Source organism: Styela clava, chromosome 10, assembly GCF_964204865.1.
Source record: "Styela clava chromosome 10, kaStyClav1.hap1.2, whole genome shotgun sequence".
Classification (NCBI taxonomy): Eukaryota; Metazoa; Chordata; class Ascidiacea; order Stolidobranchia; family Styelidae; genus Styela; species Styela clava.
Genome location: NC_135259.1, coordinates 17,082,929 through 17,104,174, shown reverse-complemented (window position 1 = coordinate 17,104,174; position 21,246 = coordinate 17,082,929). Strand labels below are relative to the sequence as shown.

Below are 21,246 nucleotides of genomic sequence, written 5' to 3'. Positions count from 1 at the left end.
AAAGAAAAAAATTATGATAATGTTGTTTTAACCTAAGCTAAATGATATAATATCTAAACGTTTTTTTGTGTTTGTGGTATGAAAATACCGGGCTTCAAATTATTACAAAATTCAAAAATGCCAATCAGGATAAATTATTGGAGTTTACAACATTAAAACATGTTGTGTTTGCCACACTTCTACTACAGTGCATTGGAAAAATATGGAATGGGAATTCATGATCTGAATTATGTGTCAATACAATTTTAGATAGAGCAACAATAACATATGATTGGAATACATTTGATACATCAAATTTTAGAGATACAGTGGCATTACCAACTCTAAACTATAACATTAAATATGATAAAAATATCAGGTTCGACCTTGAATTAGATTCTGGAGATACATTTTTATAAGAAATGCTGTTCTCGTTCTTTATAGTTCAGATGGTATATGGTTAGATATCTTTCTCTCAACTAATTGCTTCAATTTATTGATTGCTTTACAGTACGCCATCCTAGGTTACTATTTCGATTGTTACATTTCTGCAATCAATAAAAATGAAAAGTTTTCCCTATTGGAGTGTGCGGAAAAATAATAATTTTTAATGCACACAACACTACTTATGAATGTATTCAAGCGCAGTCACTGATGATTTTTACTCATATAATAAATTTTCTTGCTACAGATCCACATGTCAACTGCAATAAATTGAAAGAGGTTTATGACAGAAGTGTAGAATCTCATCGTCTAAATGGTTTGTTCACAATAGAAGATGTGAAATCAAACCCTGGCGCTTACTCTGGGCTCACAGCAGATATAATGATTCAATTTCAGATGATTCAAATGCTTAAGGTATTATAAACTGTATTAATTTGAAATGAACTATTGTCTGAAATTAAAGTGTGAAATTCTTCATAAGACCCACTCATTATGTAAAGTGTACTTGTTAATGCTGAGTACTTTGCATTCCTAACTGTCATGTTTCTCAAACCCACAAAAATTGGATCTCAGATTTTTTACTGATTTAGTGACTATATTACACAACCAGATATAGAATAGTAACTTTGCAAAGCCTCAACAGAAGTTTATATCATAAAACATTTGTGTATTGCGTGCAACTTTTTTATACTTAATTTTGAGACTGTAACAAAGTCGTAGTTTTAATAGTCCATCGACAGCATTAATGAATTTAAAAAACATAAACAGATGTCACCCTGTAGTTGAAAACTGAGGCTCAAATTTTTAGTTAACAAAATATCGGAAGTGATAGCGCTGTGAAATGTCATGTTTCTCAATTTTCGAAGTTTAGGAGGCGTGAGGGAGTTTTCCTAAAAAATTTATTACATGATGAAATGCGTCAAGCTACCGATATTTTTAATTTAGAGCAGGGTCGTCCAACCTTTTTGGCCGAATGCCACGTGTAGTTTACTAATAATTGCGCGAGTCAATTAACATACAATACCCGCACACCAAACTTTCACAATTATTATACCAATAAAACTATTGTTTCTCAACCATTGATGTGGTGCCATCAGTAGTTATTTTCGAAAGTTTCGCCAACAAAAAGGCAAGACGCTTGATCTTTTTCATGCAGCTCCCAACAGACCGATGCCTCTAGTCACACCCTTATATAGACCCTTAAATACCCTATAGCTGTGAGCTCTGCGGTAATTTCAAAATCTATGATGATAGCCAACTGAGCAGTAACCTTGATGTCAGTGCATTCGTCAATCGCCAAAGGATACAATGAAAATTTTCATTACTTTGCAATTAAAGTTTCCGCTATAAATTTCTCAAGCTCTTTGACATAACAAGCTATTTTTGCGAACACCTCTTTTATTTCCGAACGTAAAATACATTGGCATCCCAAACAATACATAATATACATTCCTTAACAAATTCTCAATCTGGGAATGGCTTCATACATCAATCGAAAAATAGTTTGTTCTGAGAAAGACCCATATTATGGCAATACGACCAGGATTGTACATAGGATTGTCATTTACATGTGAATTTGATGGAAATGCTCGTGAGATGGGATGAAAAGTTGAATGTACACCATACAAGATTTTTATTGCGGATTATGTTTTAACGCGTCACCGAAGTAATAATTTTACTGCAAAATTGCTTCGGCCAACCTCAAACATCAGCAGCAATTGAAAACTTATTTAGTGTGGCTAGATGGCTGTTGAGAGAGTAACGTAAATGCCATGGCCAAATTGTCTAAGCTATATTCACTTAAAATGTATATTAATTTTTTTATATGCACAGAAAAGTGAAATATTTTTGAACTTGTGGGTAGAGGTTTCCCAAAACCTCAAAGAAACACAAGAACATGTGGACGAGATGGATTGGAAAGAAGTACTGTCTTCTGTATGGACATCAGTGAAGCATGAAATATGTTTATTGGTGGATTTAATTCAGAAAGGTAAATTTGCTAATAATTTTTAACATAATCACAAAACATTTTGCAATGTTTTGAACTAGATGACAAAATTAACATTTTCATAGAATCACTCAAACTGGATGAGGCCTTCAAACATTTTTATTGGTCGAATGGAAAAAGAAAACAAATATATGAAGAGCTCCAAAAATTGTACAGTTTCAAAACAAGACTTGATGGTTCAGAAAACGCAGGTATGGAGCAGCATTTATTTTAAATGAGTACTTTATAAAAACCTTATTACTGCTTCTTTTCAGCTCACATATTTTTATTAAAAGAGCCAATCCTAAAATTTTGGTTTGGACAATAAAATTTTAAAACATTTTCCGAAGGAATTTATCTGTCTTATTGATGATGATGCAGACTAATCAAAGCTAATGATCCAAACTTTGTTTTATGTATTTCAAGAACAAAATTAAAAACTTTTGAATTCACCCAAAATCTGATCAATCTGATCTGATTATCAACGATCACTGAATTTTTATGTGGAGTTTATGTGCTCACTTCTTTTGAAAATGAAAACAGCTAACTGAATGACGCAGTTCTTTGTCAATCAAGAAATCCAAACGTTTAAATTTTCTAATTGGTTGTTATGAAAAAAAAGCTTCTTTTTCAATTTTGATAGGTTTAAAAATATGGAATATATATCTAAATATTTTGCATAGTTTACAATTTGGATTCTGCTGTGACCTCCATTTCCAACGTATGTGAAATTAAGAAGAATAGCAAGAGCTTAAAATGGGTACTTGACTTTGAGAAGATACTGAAACTAAAAGGAGATTTTGAACATTTGCACAAGCTATTAGTGAGTTCAACAGATTATTTATTGAAAACTGAAATTAAGTGCATGAGTTTTCCCAAAATCCTATTTTGGAAATATAATTTAGAATACAGAAGAAAATATTGAATTGACCTTGAAAGATATTGATGAAACTGCATTAGAAAAGTTTCCTAAGCAACTGCGTGATATGGAGCCATCAAAGCTTGCTGTTTTGCAGAATTTTATACAGCAAAGGGAACTGATTGAATGGCTTCAAAATACAAAAATGACAGGTTGATTTTTTTCATAGCAACTTTTACTCTAGACATGGCTTAGTTAGTTACGGGGCGGAAGTGTGGCTCATCGTGCTAAGCTTTAGAAATTCGCTCGCCAACATAGTGGGTACACAGGTTTAAATCCCATTTGGGGATAGTTAAGTGCGAGAGGATTGCTGGACTCCTCGCCACCGTTGGGTGGTTCACGTAACTGCTGGTCGATTACAGCTTCCTCCATCATCAAATCCATGCTTCCAAAAACAAGTAACTAACTAATTCCATACCTGACATGGAATGATAGCCGGACGAGAGGCCGTGGTTCGCCACATGGTTACCCCATCTTATGAGCTTTCCTCTCCCCGGGATAATTATGTAAATCATTATATCCTACAACCTGATGTCTTCCCACATTGTATCTGTCCATCTTTTTCATCAAAAACTAGCAACTATGATGATGACATTTAATGGTGCCTTTTGCAAAGTCTGTCCTGTAATATCTAGCACACTAATAGAAATAATGTGATTTTTACAGTTCTAGAATGCAATATGTCTGATACTAGACAGAAAAGTGTTTTATTTTTACAGATGTAACTGAAGTGAAAGTGATGTGCGATTTGGCTCTGTCCTCTACTGGTGAAACGCCTGTTGAAAATGATAAAATTCTTCATCTACTTGATGCAACACAAGGTTTCTCCCCATTGCTTTTTCATTTGGAGGATGTGAACTGTCTAGATAAGCTTCTTGAAAAATGTGAAGAAGTATGGAAAAATGTTGACCATGATAATAAGATTTTGGAAAAATGGGTATGCAAATCAGATTTTAATGACAGAAATGATAACATAACATAATTTTTTGGAAAACAGTATTGATTGATGTTCAAATTCACAAAAAAAAATAGTAAAAGGGCTGGAGCTTCAATGAGCTTTGATTATAGTAACCAAAATGAAAATTACTTCAACAATACTTCTCATGATAATAATTATGAAAACGTTCCCCTAATATTTTTCTCATTTAAAATTAATAACATACCATTCAGCCAGATTAGTCAACACCGCAAAGAATTAGTCGTGGCTTTTGCCTTGATTAGGGAAATTCGTTTAGGTTAATTATGTTAAAATTAAATTCATGTAGTCGGGAATATTGTGAACTGAAATCCATTTCATAAACCAAAGTTTATCGTTTTTTAAAATTTTGTTTTGATTTTATACACATCTCTACAGAAAAGCAGTGGTGATAAGCTTGAGTGGCTTAAAGACAGAGAAAGTCTCGTTGGATCTGATCAGAAGCAATCTCTTGCACTTGCTCAGAGCATTAATGGAAGAGGTCTTTACACTGTTGGTATACCAAAAGGTATACGTCCAACACTGGAAAATTGTGTTTCAATGACTGTTCAAGATACAGATTCGACTCCCAAAAAAGGTAAAATGTGTTGATAATTTTTAAATTAGACTCGTCTTAAAATGTTGAACAAACTATTTTTTCCTAAACTTTGAAACAAATCGAAAATCCTCTGGGCCCTGCATATTATTTTGTTGTGAAGCATGAAATTATTACAGATTTTGCGTGTCATAGCAGTCAACAAATCATATGACATCTCTCTGTAGGTGTAGGAAATACAGACTAAAATGTTGTAGAGAACTGAAATAGATTATCATAGGTATCTCTGCCCGATCTGAATTTTTATTTTTTAAAAAGTTCTCGAAATGCTTGGTTTTTATTCATGTAAGAGGTATTGGATACGTTAGTCAGTTGTTTTCTACATAGCTATAAATGCTGCCATGGCATAGAAGTCGATAATAACATAGAACCTACTACAACTCAAATATTTCATATTTTCTCAGCCAAAAATTCTGGAAAGTATGACCTGAATGCTTTACAAGACTTGCAATCCAAGTTGGCCCTTATAGCTGGTGAAGAAGACCAAGGCCAGCAAGATATAGCTCAATTTGTTGAACTTTTCACAGCAGTGAAAACTTTGGCAGAAGCATTTGTTAACCTAACCAATGCAGGATGCATGCTATTCAATGACTTCACAGCTATGATATCGTAAGAATTGAAATCTTATTATTCCACTTGTTTCCCAAGCATAACATTAATATAATAATAACATAAATGTAATATTTTTCGTTTATGAACTCTGAAGTTCAGCTCAAAGTTTTGAATTGAAGATAGCACAGACAGTTCTTATAGATAACAATATAATTACTTGATGTATTCATTTTTCAATCTTTTTCAGGTCCTCTCTGTGTAATGACATAAATGACAGACGAAATGAACATAACTTAAAAATTACCATTCATTTTATGGAGCAAAGTGCACCTCTTAGCGGCACAACAAGTTTAAAGGTTCTACAGGAATTGTCAAAAACGTTACGTCTCTCATATGACCAGTAAGTTTTTATTTGGGAATACACAACAAGCATAGATTTAAACTTATCAATCATTATAATTTTGTTGAAGTGGTGGATATCGATGAAAGAGACTATAATTACAAATTATTTATAAATGTTAATAAGGAATGATTTGACAAAAAAGAATAAAGAAGTACAATAAAAATAGTGTACTTAAGATTAAGACAAAATATGACTGAACTGGTAAGTGAAATTGAAAAATAGATATATATGGGTGATGACACTAAAGGTACGGTAGTAATCGAAAAATATTGACCTAAAATTCCAATATTACTACAAGTAAATAATGTCAAATTAGGGATGAAGCAATGCTTGCTTATGTTAATTTTAAATTCGCGTTTTTTCTTTATGCATTTTATATCAGAAAGCTTCGTAACTTATTACCTTACCAGTCACTGACACCTAGTTTTGGATTCAAGAGATAAGATATCTACAAGAGTGCTTTTTTTTAAGCAACCAAACAAAGAAACGTAATCAACAGTCTCATCACTATATTTGAGTCCCAAATATTTTGTGTTGCAGATGGACTGACTATATCAACTCTAAACGACTAAATCACTACCATCTGAACGAATACAATATTCAGCAAATAACATATTTGTGTCATCAACTGGCAACTGTGGAAAATACTGCTCTACTTCCAGATCAAGTAAGCACAGAAAACATACTGGAACAAGCTCATCATTACTGAAGTGGAAATTCCTGCCCTCTTTGCAATTTTCAACTTATGATCTGTATTTAGTATACTCACAACACTAAAAATGTGTGTGATAAGCCATGATGGCATTAACTAGACCGATTTTTATGTATTGGATTAGCTCAATATATCCATATTTGCTACTATTCTAGCACTATTTTAATGTGTGTGAAACTATTATGACATTTAATAAACCAATTTTATGTATTGTCTCATCTTAATAGATAATATTTTAGCTTAATTATATGTATGAACATCTGACAGGTTTTATCTCTGCTATCGAATGACTCTAAAAGTCTTGCATCAGGCATAATACAAGAAGCTCGTGACCAAGCAATTAAAATAAATGATGAAGAACCCGAGGAAGAAGAAATGGGTAGGGCTGAAAGAAACAGCAATAGAGAAGGTATGATTTAGCATGTGATGTGTTATGTATCATCATAATATTTGACAAATTATATTTCAAATGTCCTGTTTACTTTTTAATACTTTGGATATAAACTTAGTGGTATATGAAATAGCCCAATATATATGAAACAGCTAGCTATGAAATCAATTGAAGTACTGTATTTCTTCCCCTTGTATACTTCCTGCTTTGGATCCGTATGTATCCATTGTCACAGAAATGCAATTATGAGATACTATTGTTAAAGATAAAAAAGTTTAGCATAATATCGTCCCACAAAATAACAAGTATATTTCTAAGTTTTGATCAGATCATAGTCGAACTCAGGGTGGTCCAAACCGTGGCCCTCGGGACGCATGCTGCCCGCCGACACATTTCTTGCAGCCCGCAAAACAATTTCAGCGTACACTACTAAGCCATTGGCAGATATTTGTATTTCTTAACAGAACAAATTTGATTTAGTTTAAAACTATTCCAGCTGGGAATAGTCCTTTTCGTAATTATGATGTCGAGAAATCACAAAATTTCATTGTTGTATCTATAAACGTCAATCCAGTGCCTATATGGGAATGATGTCCTGTGATAAGTAAAAGGATAATGAATAGCCTTGTGCAGACAGGACCAAGCCAATTAGATGAGCTCGTGTTAATTAACTCCTCATTTGAAAAGACATTTTGTGCCTTTATTTTATTCAAAACACTTTTCTATTTTCAAGCGTTGAAAATGTGAAAGCAGTGACAAATCGCAGAGCTAACTTAGCGATGCGCGATCCACTTTTTTTTTTTATCTGGGTCCGAGGTCTCAATATATGGACATGGTTGTTTTTCGCCGGTAGCACTGGCCTGCTCACGCCAGTAATAATGTTTTCAAATATAACAATTTATCATACAATGAGTATAGAGAAAATGTGACCAAGGTAAACTGAGAGGAAACACTTTTCCATACCCACAACAATGTTAAACCACAGTGTCTGATGTGTTTTTGACTAATATTTTTATGAAATAATATAATTTTAAGCGACATTACAACACCAAACACGAGAAAAGATGGTACTCTCGTAGTATGTGTACCAGGTTAGGGTTAGGAAATAATATTATTCCGTTTTTTCTTATTTTAGTTCTATCATGTGTTCGGTAACTATCTGTGTTATTCAAGGGAATACACCCCCTGCCCTTAGTCATCAGTCCCTGTACACAACTTGATGTAAATTAGGCGAACACAATTATTTACCTCCATATTGGTACTTATACTTTTGGAGCGCCGAAAAGATACCGAAAACTTGACCAATTGCTACTTTAGGGTATTTTTCATTCATATGTTCACAAAGAAGTCAGAGAGCTTTATTATGCCTAAGATTCTTAGCTACAAATTTGGTCATCTGAGTGTGACAAAGGTACTAATAAATTATCAGAAGCAGAAGATGCACAGCTGTATGCTATGTTAATAGCTCAGATTGAGAGAGAAATGTGAACGACTGAAAATACTACATCCAGAATAACCTAAAACCTTGGTACATTCTATGTTTATTCTACAAAATATACTATTATTTCGTTCTTAGATTCTATGAGTGAAATGGAAAAGAAGAAAAGAACACTTCGCATTCTTGTTAATAGAGAGCGATTACCTGAAAATCTTGCAAAGGCAGCCATTCAGGCTGTAGGTTACGATAACATTGATGAATGCAACAACTGGGTTTTATTAAATCAATATGACAAAAATGAAGTTCAGAGTAATCTAAAGAAATTCAACGAAGAAAGAGGTACAGCACAATTATAAATGTAAATGATGTTATCAGAAGATTTGCCCACTTTGCCATATGGTTAAGCCGTCTTTTCTCTCCCCCGGGATAAATATGTAATTCTTATCCTTTCCTAATGTTTGAATAGTGGCTTGTATAAGCAGCCACATAAGCACTAAGACTTAAATAAATTATCTTCAAATAGGTTGAGTAACATTGCTATCAACAATATTCCAAATTGAACAATTTCTAGCATTTGCTCATCAATCTAATGAAGAGGAAGAACTTACATCTATTCTTGACAATAAATCTATGCATTCTTTGACTGAGATGATTGACCAGATCATAAACACATTAAATGTTGATGAATCAGAACCAAAAATTGTCGGAGCAGTCAAAACTATATGCAGAAGATACTTTGAGAAAACTAAGGTTATTACATATTTCTAAATTTTAATGTCAATAAATTGGAATCCAATTAAAATAATTATAAATTCAAAAGGTTCTCACCATGCAAGATTATCTCAGTGTAGAGCACTTGGGCAAGTTTTTGACTTATCTTCACGAAAATCATGACATCAAGCATAAAGTTGTGAGGGACCTTGTGCAACCACTGGAAAAAGGTAGACCAAACCTGATTGTATGCCAGGAAGCTGAGATAATACCAACTTTGTTGTCTCTTTACATGGGAAATCGTGATCAACCACTACCAACAGCGTCTGAAGTGTTACTTTGCAGTAATAAAACTACATCTGATGAGGTCGAGAGATTCATGAGAAGAGCACTTTGCAAGTGCAAAAGTAATGGTACGATTGTAAATTATGATATAATCATTGAAATAACGTATTTATCATTAAATAAAAAAAAACAATTAATATGAAGTATGTTTCCTCAGTATATACATCATTACAGACACATTCTTAAGATTATTTTAATATTCGTTCCGTGTTTCCGAAATTTTGCAACTTTATTTCCAAGGTCAACCGCTGTTTTGCATGGCTTTCACGGAAAAGTTGAAACCGAAGGTGTCAAAATCAGTCGAGGACATATTTGAAGAATTATTGCAGCAGCAAAGGCATTTAAATGCAGATTATCAACTTGTGGTTATATCCGGCAGTCAGCAGCATTACATTAGTGAATGCTTTGATAAGGTTTGTGTTTGTATTTCATGACAACTAATGTCAAGCCAGACATAGTTAAGGTAGCCATTATTGCTTTGCACATTGCTGCTTTTCTCAAGTTTGGGCAGCATTTCAAGTCTCTGCAGACACTTGACAAAACAAGTTAAAGAGCAATACCAGAATTTTTTAACAATCTTTTGTTCCAGGTATTTTAAACCTTGAATAAATGGCGAACATTAAATTGTGCGTTAAAAAAGCACTTCTTGAAAAGATTTAAATTCGAAATCTCTGCAGTCTAGAGATTCATTATGTGAGATTTGTTTTTGTTTTTATGGCCACTTTTTGCTAAGCAGATGAACAAATTTGTGACCGAGAGACTCATCAATTCACAATTGCGATGAATTAAATTGATAGCCATTTTTCATTGTAATGTGATGTATTTGATGATGTGAACATTAGAAAGAGCCTGAAATTGAAAGCCGATTTAATTTTTTCTAATAAAACGATAAACTAATTGTTTTTCAGCATCAAATACAAATGGTAAAGAAAGAATCATTTGAGAAAGATATTTCAAATTATTTGAAAATGCATTTGAGCACAACAGATACTGAAGTGGGAGCATCTATTGTTAAAATAGTGGAAGCTGACAGATCAGGAGTTGGTGAGTACATAGATATGCGTAGAAATTATCACGGATAAATTTTTTACAAATTTAGAACTGTTGCGAGGGGAATTTCTGCGTTTCATAATTCAAATGTTTTTCTGGCAGGGAAATCACTTTATGTCAAAAACTTGAGCAAACACCTGGACAAACGATGGTTTGAAAACTGCAGTCAAATTGAACACATGCATGCATTCCTGAATGTTTTGAAGCGTGATGCAAACAATGTAATACCATTGAGATGTCTTCCAGCACCAATGGAAAAAGGGAAATTCAACATTATATTTACACCTGAGGCAGACATCCTTCCCGCTCTTTTATCATTGTATATGACAGACCCAACACAACCACTGCCAATTGCATCAGAGGTCTTACTTTGTTGTCAGCAAACCAGTGAGGAAGAAGTCGAAAGGTTTTTGAGGAGAGCAATGTGCAAAACTTCAAGGCAAGGGCAAGGTCAGTATCACAAACTTAAAATCAACATAGCCATTAGCAGATTTTAAGTCATATTGTATCAATATGCATACTGTAAATTACAATTTAATTTATACAAAACTGGGTTACATCAATTTACACAGGTAAACGTTTTTTCACGATTGCTTATGGAGAGAGAATTCGGCCTGAAGTTGCAAAAAGAATAGAAAAATTATCAGAATCATTATCAACCAATATGCATGCAAATGAAGAATACCAACTGGCAATTCTAACCAGTGACATGACGTCTTTTGAATGGTGCAGACATCACAATGTGGTAAGTGTCAATTAATAAAAGGTTAAGTTGGCAAAAAAATTCTGTATAAATATAACATAGCATTTTTATACAGAAAAACTATGTCAGGACATTATAAGGACACTAGCATATATATATATAAAGCATAATAAAAATAATTTGAAAAATCTACTTTTGCCAAATTAAGGAGATCCATTAACTTGCTGTAATTTTTAGATTCGATTTGATTATTTTTTCTTGTTATATATCAGAGATGGTGAACCACTGACCCGCGGGTCACAAAGTGACCCACCGCGTATCAATCGTGACCCGTCAAGGCACGAATAAAATGAAAAAAATGCTAACATATCAGTGATAAAAATTGATAAAAGCGCTCTCAAATTAATCTAACAATAACTAAACTATTATAATGTACCGTCAGTTGGGCAGTCAGGGCTGCGATCGCTGCGATATTCGAATTGTTAATTTTCGCGGCCGGTATGGTAATTTTCAAACCCCTAATCTTCGACGCATGTCTGCACCGTTGTGTACCTTAATTCGGCTATTGGCTCTAACATCGTTTATGACATAACGATGCAATTGATCCGTTCATTTCTCGCAACGTCTTGTCTCTTTCGGAAGTGCATCTGCTGACTGTTTTAGGGGTTATACGGTCGATAACTAGATGCTACTTTGCATTTCATTAGTGTCTTGCATACAATGCCGTTGAGAAAACAAAATCTTTCAGACTAGAAATCTGAAATCTGGTTGAAAGCTGATCGAACAATATAACACTATCAGAGTGGAATTCCCTCCAAACTCTTTGGAACCGTAAAATAATTTGCCGCATCAATAATTTGCCTAAATGTTTTTGGTAATTCATATGCGTGTTTTCGTACTCTAATTTCATAAATTCGAGTGCCATAATAAGTCCCTGATAGAAGTGCCGCATTGACAAAGCCCAAAACTACACCTACAGAAGCGTATAAGATTTGTTTCAGAAGTTTCTTTTAGATACAAACATTGATTAAATATCCGTGACCCACTCACTCCCTTCTATTCCGCGATAAAAATATAAAGGTTCGCCATCCCTGTTATATATGGTTTTATTTACATGCTAGTATTCTTTCCTTATTGTGTCTTGGTAGTTTCGAAACACCGGTTTATCGTATCATGCTATGTTTAGTGTAGACATACATATCATGTGTTACTCAATTAATATTTTTCAATGTCAGTTTCGAGTGGCCAAAGATTCAGCTCACTGTGACTCAGAAAAAATATCTCTTTATCTCGATAATAAAAGCATTGGAAGCTATGAAAGTATACGTCTCACTCCTGTAAAAAAAGTAGAGGAACTGCAGAGAAATGGTATGCAGGAATGAATTTCATTCCTTGATAATAATTTAGTAATGGCATTATGCAATAATTCGATGTATTTGAATTAAGATCATGCTTATGGTGCCTCTTATATACCTCTAATTCGGATGAATAACTTTGGTTTGGGGAAAAAATGTTCTTCGGGTAAAAAACTAGAATTTTGATTTTATGGAATTTGAGAATAGAAATGATCTGGGTAATATTGTAACATTTATTTGATTGTCATTTTGGAATATTTGAGTAATTTTTACCAAACATAATATTATGACTTGCAGATACTTATATCGCCAATGGAGACGCGCCAGATATTTGGCATAAGACAACAATACGTTTGCTCGAGAAAACCATCAATACCAATCCCATTCTGGACCGTCTTTATCAAAGTGCTCATATTCATAATGAGGATAACCACTTCATTCATCTAGACTTGACACCAGCGGTAAAATATGAATTTACATTTTTTTTAAAACTTCATCAATAAATTTAAATATAGTGGCATATGCCAGGGGTGCACAACACAGTACACACCATAAACTGAATGTGGCGTGCAAACGGTTTGGTAAAAAGTAATTATTGTATTTCTAATAAATCCCATTATTCTCATTTCAGTTGTGGACCCATGGTATATGTCAATTAAATATTTAAATATCACAACGTTTATTTCTTTTTTTTATAAATCTGGGCGAAGGTGGAGAATGGAATTGAAAGATTCATGTTCAATCTTCTTGTATTGGGGAAAATTCAAGACAATCGAGGAAGAGTGTGGAATAGGCAAAAACAACATCTTTACATCATTGAAATGACCAGAAGTGAATTGAACCGACAGCAGGTGAGCCCTAAAATCTCATACCTATACTAAGACAAACTATTTTCGATTAAGACTTTTTCTAAATCTTTTGTTAAATAGATTTTAAAGAACAGTATACTGAATATGCTTCCACGAGTAAAATGCCTTTCTCCATTAGAATCCTTGGAAAAGCTTAGAAATGTACGATCAAAAACATTTGAAGTCATAAAAGAGCATTTGTCTGTACCAAATCCCAACGCTGATGGCTATAAGGAGATTAAGAAAGTGCATGAATGTGTTAATCACAACGCGAGGTATTTACTAAGTGAATATCAATATGAAGAGCAGAATGTTGTAGGCATGGACTACATGACAGATTTACTGAATTACAGTGGATTTCCCAATTCAGTGATTCCACTCATAACAAAAATGATACCAGAACCCAAATTTGAGGAATTCAAGAGTATTTATGATGAAGAGGGCCTGCAAAACATTATGCTCATGGCATATAAAGAATTTATTTCAAGTACATTTCAGCGACCATATCAATACTTGAAACATGCAGCAGTTAAAGATATAAATCTTGATGACTTTCAATATCGAGAACCAGAAGGAAATCAAGAAGATTGCATTGAGACATTTTTGAATAGTTATGTGTCAGACAATCCGACATGGGCTCAACTGCGTCATTTTGCAAGTTTCATGAATGTTCAATTGAAAAATTGTGAAGAATGCATATTTTGCCAAAAAGTAAGTACAGGTCGGGGGCAAATATGGCAGGACACAGAGCTTAGCGGTCTAAAAGATTTCGCCGTAAAGTTCATGATAAGAATGTCTCAAGACTTCGCAACGCCATCCATGCAAATAGCAGATCAAAGTAGCAAGGATGTGGATGAGACCACAGACAGTCTTGCAAGACATCAGGTTAGGCGAGAATGGGAAGGAAAAACTCATCCCTATTTGTTTTTCAATGAAGACCGAACCATGACTTTCATTAATGTGGCATTAAACAGAAGTGGAGATCTACTAGATGAGGACGCAAATATATTAGAAAAAAACATAGCTAGCAAGAAGCTCATGCAAGGGTTACATGCTCAGCAACTTGAATTTGAATTCAATTTCCAAGAAAAATCAAGAATCGAAAAATTAAACACTCTACGAACCATAATGGGACTTCCACCCAGTACTAATGACCCTGATCCAACATATGAGCTGACAACTGACAATGTTCTCAAAATACTCGCAATATACATGAGACTTAAATGCAATATTCCGGTCATTGTGATGGGCGAAACAGGCTGTGGAAAAACCAGAATGGTCGAGTTTATGAGCAAACTTCGAGCAGATGGTAATAAAAATGTGCGGAACATGGTTACTTTGAAAGTACATGGCGGAGTTATGGCTGAAGACATTTACAGAAGTGTCGCAAAGGCAAATGAAATTGCCAAAGAGAATGCTGCCAGAAACATAAGCACAGTGCTGTTTTATGATGAAGCTAACACAACAACTGCAATTCATGCCATCAAGGAGGTTGTTTGCGATAACACAATTAATGGAAAATCTTTTTATGACCGCAAACTTCAAATAGTTGCAGCTTGCAATCCATATAAAAGTTTGTCGGAAAAGGCTATTCAAGTACTTGAAAATTCTGGTCTTGGCTACAGAGTCTCTGCTTCTGAAACTACTAACTGCTTTGGTAAAATACCAATACGTAGACTTGTTTACAAAGTTGTTCCTCTGCCACCAAGCATGCAACCATTCGTGTGGGATTTTGGCCAGCTCAGTGTAGAATCAGAACAAAAGTATATCCACCAAATGACAAAGCATTTGGCTGAAAAACTAAAACTGGATAACCAAGGAAAAATTCTGATTGATTACATCCTATGCAGTGCACAGTCTTACATGAAAGTAGAGATGAAAGATGAGTGCAGATATGTCAGTCTAAGAGATGTGGAACGATGTCTAATATTTTTCAATTTTTTCCATGATCAACAAGAGTTTCTTTTTCCTAGAATTGAACACAAACTTGGTGGAGACCAACCAATAATCTCAACTACACTTCGTTGCTTGATTCAGACAATAGGTGTCTGTTATCATGTTTCACTAGATAACAGACAAAAATTTCGGGAACATATATCGAAATGTCTCAAGAAGAAACAAATTAATGTTAGTCAACAACAAATAAACGAGGAGCTCGTTGCATGTCAGAATGTATTTCTTGGCAATTTAAAAATCGAAAGAAACATCGCACCAAATGAGGCCTTACGTGAAAACGTCTATCTCATAACAATATGCTGCGAGCTTCGTATACCACTTTTTCTTGTTGGAAAACCTGGGAGCTCCAAGTCTTTAGCAAGGACTATTGTTTCAAACAACATGGAAGGGGAAAAGTCAAAATCCCCACTTTTTAAAAGACTGAAAAAGGTATTGTACAGTCACCGTATTTTTCGGCTAATAAGTTGACACCCAGTAGGCCAGAGCGAAAAAATTGCGATACTTCGTTTCACAATATTATAAGGCAAAATTTGTTAGAATCCGATCATGATTATTTTTGTAGAGTTAAACCCTCGAAATTAACTAATCTGTTGTCAATTACATTGTAAAATATATGAAACCATAGATAATTATGCTTGAGCATCCTTATGCAAAAAAATAAGCAGACCCCAGAATAAAACGAAATAGGCTTTGTTGACGTCAATTAGACAACTTCAAATAATAGGTCAAATAATTCGGTTGAGAAAATCATTCTATTGGTTCAAAATATGGTTTTAATAAAAGAATTCCATATTGTTTAATATATTGAATGAACACTGTCTTCTAAAATTCTTATATTTTTAGATCAAGATGATTTCATATCAGTGTAGTGCACTAACAGATGCAGCGGGGATAAAACAGAAATTTAAAGAATGTTCAGATTTACAGAAAGGCGACAAAGATTTGAATTCATATTCTGCCGTGGTGGTGTTGGATGAAATTGGCTTAGCAGAAGACTCACCAAACATGCCATTAAAAGTACTTCATCCTTTATTGGAGTGTGGCAGTACAGAAAGCGGAACAATTGCTGATACAAAACCAACAGACAAGGTTGGTTTTGTAGGAATTTCAAACTGGGCATTGGATCCCGCCAAAATGAATCGTGGAATATTTGTTACTAGGAGCACACCAAATGAAAAAGATCTTTTGGAGACTGCTCAAAGCATAATGCAGAAACAAATTCATTTCATGGAGGAACAAATTGAGATTTTAGATGGGTTAACGAAAGCATATCTGAATATATATCATAATCAGAGATATAAGCAAGTATCAAAAGAATACTTTGGATTACGAGATTACTACAGTATGATTAAAATGATTAATTCCACAAGCGCAGACAAAGATAAATGTGAATTCGAAGACATTGCGTATGCTGTTCAAAGGAATTTCAGTGGAGGACATGAGTCTTATTTCAAAGCACTAACAACGGCTGTAAAAAAACAGTATGTTTGTGAAGATGAAGTAGAAGAAAAGTCGGTGACAGACATGATTAAAGACAACTTGAAAGAAAATGACAGCAGGTTCCTTCTGCTCTTGACAAATCAGCACTCATCAGTATCCATGTTGGAACATCTGATAGAAGATTTTCATAGAAATGTTCAAATCATATTTGGTTCAAGCTTTCCTGGAGACCATACATACACAGAAATATGCAAAAACATAAATCGCATTAAAGTGTGCATGGAAGCAGGTCGCACTGTGGTTTTGCTAGATATGACAGACGTTCATGAATCTCTGTACGACGCACTAAACCAACATTACACTATCTATGGTGGACAGAGGTATGTTGACATAGGTCTGGGAGGCCACAGAGTAAAATGCAGAATAGCAAACAATTTTCGGTTAGTGGTTATGGAGCAAAAAGATTTTGTTTACCAGCATTACCCTATTCCTCTAGTAAACAGGTTGGAGAAACATCATCTTGAATCAAGCAATTTGCTGGATAATTCCCAACTCCATGTATCTGCAAAACTGAAGACTTGGTGCCAAACCTTTGCAAAAGTAGACAGTTTCAATGAGAAAGATGCTTTTCTCGGTTATCATGATAATACTTCAAGCTCTGTTATGTTGGCAAGGGACAAAACCAGGAATATAGAAATATATAAAGGGGTGTTACTTCAATCTGTAGCTACAGATGCAATATTCAGAGCTAAAGTTCCTGAAAAAGAACGACTGCTGGATATTTATACAAGAGAGCAAGTTCACGATAATTTGCTTAATCTGTTGGATCACACTTTTAAAACCACCAAAGAAAATTTAACTGTGCTTGAAATCACTTCATTTTCCAATATTTTGACAACAAAAGACAGACAAAAACTTGAATCGTCTCTTTCCTTGAAACAAAACAGCATAATGCTGCTTTCCCTCCTTCTATTTGACACACAGCAGGAATATTTATCAAATCTAGGAAACTTTTTCAAATCTGATGTTCTTCCAAAAAAGAAAATTCTTCTTGTGCAATGTCCACAAGCTCAAAGACATGGATCACTCATTGCATGTGCGAAATATGGCTTGACCAATATGATTAAAGATGTTAAAAAACAAGAGCATGACTGTCAAATTATCGTAGCTTTTTTACTTTCAATTCAGCGACAGCATTCCTCTCACACAGAAAAACAATCTCAACTCATGCTCCAACATACAAAAAGTGTCGAAATTGTTTACGTTGATGATTTACGGCCTCCTGGAGCAGGCAATGTTATTGTTAGTAAATTCTTTGAAAAAAAGCTTACAGATGTACTTCAAATGGGACAGAAAGAAATGGATGAACAAGCTAGGATGCACAAGGAAGGAATCAATTTCATAGCATTGCTAAAGGATAGCATTTGCCAGGCAATGTCGAGAATAAGACGAAAAAATGAAACTGATGCACGAAATCTACAATGCATAGAATACATTACTTCATTATGTTCACAAAACCCTGCACTCAGAGGCAAATTTCTCAGCATTATGGCAAATTGCATGACAGAAATCTATGAACAGCGAGATAGTGATGGCTCATTAGCAATGTCTTCTAAGTCATGGATGACAAAAGAAGCATTGTCCCCATTCCGTTTACAAGAAGGTGGAACATTTGGCAAGACTCTTTGTCTTTGTCTAAAGCGACACTTGTCAGATTTATTGGCTTTCATTATCAGCTGTATTGATGAAAACAACAATCTTGATTTTGTTTTAAATAACGATTGTACACAGTGGCAGACAGAATTGTGGTTTGAATTTTTCAAGACATTGAAGCTGGAGTGGAAAAAAATGAAAGGACGTCAAGAATTTAACGTGGATTTTGAAAATCATCTTACTAAATCATTCTCACCACAGTTTCCATTCAGCTTTGTTTTGAACAGTATATTTTGTCATAATTGGTCTACATTACAAAATGAAGATTCGGCAACAAGACTTAAAATATTTGATAACATGTTCAGTGAAAGGCCTGAAGCAAAAGTCATTGCAGATGCATGTGAACATAATAATGATGAGATTGTTCGAGCTTATGCTACGGACGCATTGACATGCAATTTCAATTTTGGCAATATAGAAGAATCTGTTAAAGAGAGACTGGTTGACATTTTACTCAATATTTTTCATAGGACAAAAAATGAACTGGAAGAATATCAGAGTCATAATGTCGTTACCCTTGTTTACAACTGTCTACAGGAATATCTTCCTCACTTGTGTATGATCTGCGAAATATTCAAAATATTGCCGAGTATTGCTGATGATACCAATAAATGGATTGAAATACAAGAGGACATTGACGACTTTGTCATACATTCACTAGCATTGAAAAAGTTGTTAGAATGGCTTAGTGAATACGACATAGCTGATGATGCCTCCTGCGTTGGGTGGATGTCTCTAACTAACAGATGCAAAAGAATATATCATGGTAACAAGCAATTATTCACTGATATGGAACTCAAGGACAAAATATCTGAGAAATGGGAACCAATATCATTACTCGATTTGCTTTTATTGCAGCTATTGCCAAATGCAGATGATGAGTTATTTACCAATTACGTAAAAGTAATTGTCAACCACGCAAAAAGATTGTTGAAACCACTGCAAAGATATGGTTCTCGTCACAAAAATTTTTTAAAAATATTGTCAAATGTTTTGAGAAAGTCCTATGAAGACATTAAACTGAAGTTATTGGTTTCTTGGCAAGATTTAAGCTGCAGGAGATGTAGAAAAATTTTGGCTGAAGAGCCTGTCGTACTTCTTTGTAATCATTTTATGTGCAAAGACTGCACTGATGAAATGTTTGCAGCAACCGAAACGCGAAAACAATGTCCTCAGTGTTCTGAAAAAATGCCTGATGATTTCAGAACTGATCAAGCAAAACTAACGGAGCAGCAAGAAAGTCTATTACAGAAGTTTCGGTCGAATTGTACAAGCTTTTTTCTTGAGTACTCATCACAATTTTGCTTTTCAAGCAAAGAACATGATATGAAGGACCACGCAAAACTTTTTCTATATGAGCTCATTATGGAAACATCAATAAATCAAGGGAGATCGGAGCTTGAAACACTGGCATTGGATCTTAACATCGCAACAAAAAGTAAAATCTTTCAGCTTCTAATGCAACATCACTCTGATATTTTAGAAGAAGAGATCAACAACATTTTCTTGGATATCACCGGCGATAGTAATCTAACAAGCAAGCAATTGAAAGACCTTGTCACAGTTGTTTTGACCGCTTACGAAGCCGAAGTAAAAGTAGGAGACTGGGAAAATTTTGAAAGGATTTGGGGAAGTGTTGGGAAGAGCACAAATATTAGCCTACAAATATTACGAATGCTTGCAACACTAAGGAGTTATATACACCAATATATGAGAACGTCCGATGTGAGAAAAAGAAAAGCAATAATTAAACCAAATTTGCATTCACTAATTGACATTTGTGCAAGTGATGAGACTGATGCATTGAGCACATTTGCTGTCAAATCTGGTTGCCAAATGTTTGGGACAGAATGGTTTGATTTTATTTGTATTCACAACAGACTTAAACATCTTGTACCAAACAAAATGAAAAGGATTATGAATGACAAAGTGATAGATTATTGGCTGATTCTCGGGGAAGAATATGCAACAATGAGAGCGACTTTGCACCGTATGTCAAATGAAATCTACTCAGAGCAACTCAGGTCTTGCTTTTCAGATGGAAATGATATTACAAAACTTTTACCTAAGATTTTGGCAGTTATTAATTTTGCTAATAACCAATACATTGAAGCTAGCAAAGAACAAATGAGTAGGTGGATGGAGAACACTGAACTCTTGTTTGCAGTCATCCGAACACTTGGAAAACATATACCAGGAATTTCCAAAAAACAAAGCAATATACTGAAGCAACTTTTAATATTAACTGGCTCTGTTGTGATTTGCCAACCAAGTTTACTGCAAAATTTCTGCATATTATGCACTAATCCTGCAGATGTGGAAAAGCTATTTTGGCCTGGGATGCCCGTATCAATGTATTTTTCTATTCGTGATGCTCTCCAGAGTGAGACACAAGTTGCGGTTTATGCCTGCCCCAACGGTCATCCATACATTATCGGAGAATGCACAAGACCATGGATAGAATCTAAATGTCCGGCTTGCGGAGAAACCATTGGTGGACGATTACATGTTGCAGCAGAGGGGAATGAAAGAATTGAACAAACAGAGGAATCTCAAGCTGGATATCAACTGAACTCAGATACAGCTGGGAAGGATGATCCTTCAGATCGAATGTCAAAACAAGGAGTTGCATTGGTTCACTTCATCATTCATTGCTGTATGTTGGTTGGATTAGAGCATGATGAGGAAATTATAAGCAGGTGCTGTATCTTTTTAATGTTTTATTTTTA

At 34.5% G+C, this 21,246-nt stretch overlaps 1 protein-coding gene across 1 annotated transcript in view; it reads left to right on the top strand.

Moving 5' to 3' along the window:
• The window catches only part of LOC120337578 (E3 ubiquitin-protein ligase rnf213-alpha-like), a 53,992-nt gene that overhangs the window by 23,685 nt on the left and 9,061 nt on the right, over positions 1 to 21,246 (top strand). The window contains exons 32-54 of the mRNA XM_078116843.1: positions 671 to 837; positions 2,257 to 2,413; positions 2,497 to 2,622; positions 3,094 to 3,233; positions 3,316 to 3,481; positions 4,049 to 4,266; positions 4,684 to 4,882; positions 5,305 to 5,509; positions 5,700 to 5,852; positions 6,396 to 6,522; positions 6,835 to 6,976; positions 8,535 to 8,735; positions 8,968 to 9,146; positions 9,217 to 9,520; positions 9,693 to 9,865; positions 10,361 to 10,496; positions 10,605 to 10,952; positions 11,075 to 11,247; positions 12,441 to 12,573; positions 12,858 to 13,021; positions 13,271 to 13,411; positions 13,490 to 15,793; positions 16,208 to 21,216. Of these exons, the coding sequence (XP_077972969.1) occupies positions 671 to 837; positions 2,257 to 2,413; positions 2,497 to 2,622; positions 3,094 to 3,233; positions 3,316 to 3,481; positions 4,049 to 4,266; positions 4,684 to 4,882; positions 5,305 to 5,509; positions 5,700 to 5,852; positions 6,396 to 6,522; positions 6,835 to 6,976; positions 8,535 to 8,735; positions 8,968 to 9,146; positions 9,217 to 9,520; positions 9,693 to 9,865; positions 10,361 to 10,496; positions 10,605 to 10,952; positions 11,075 to 11,247; positions 12,441 to 12,573; positions 12,858 to 13,021; positions 13,271 to 13,411; positions 13,490 to 15,793; positions 16,208 to 21,216 (11,065 nt within the window). The remainder of the gene's footprint in view (positions 1 to 670; positions 838 to 2,256; positions 2,414 to 2,496; positions 2,623 to 3,093; positions 3,234 to 3,315; positions 3,482 to 4,048; positions 4,267 to 4,683; positions 4,883 to 5,304; positions 5,510 to 5,699; positions 5,853 to 6,395; positions 6,523 to 6,834; positions 6,977 to 8,534; positions 8,736 to 8,967; positions 9,147 to 9,216; positions 9,521 to 9,692; positions 9,866 to 10,360; positions 10,497 to 10,604; positions 10,953 to 11,074; positions 11,248 to 12,440; positions 12,574 to 12,857; positions 13,022 to 13,270; positions 13,412 to 13,489; positions 15,794 to 16,207; positions 21,217 to 21,246) is intronic.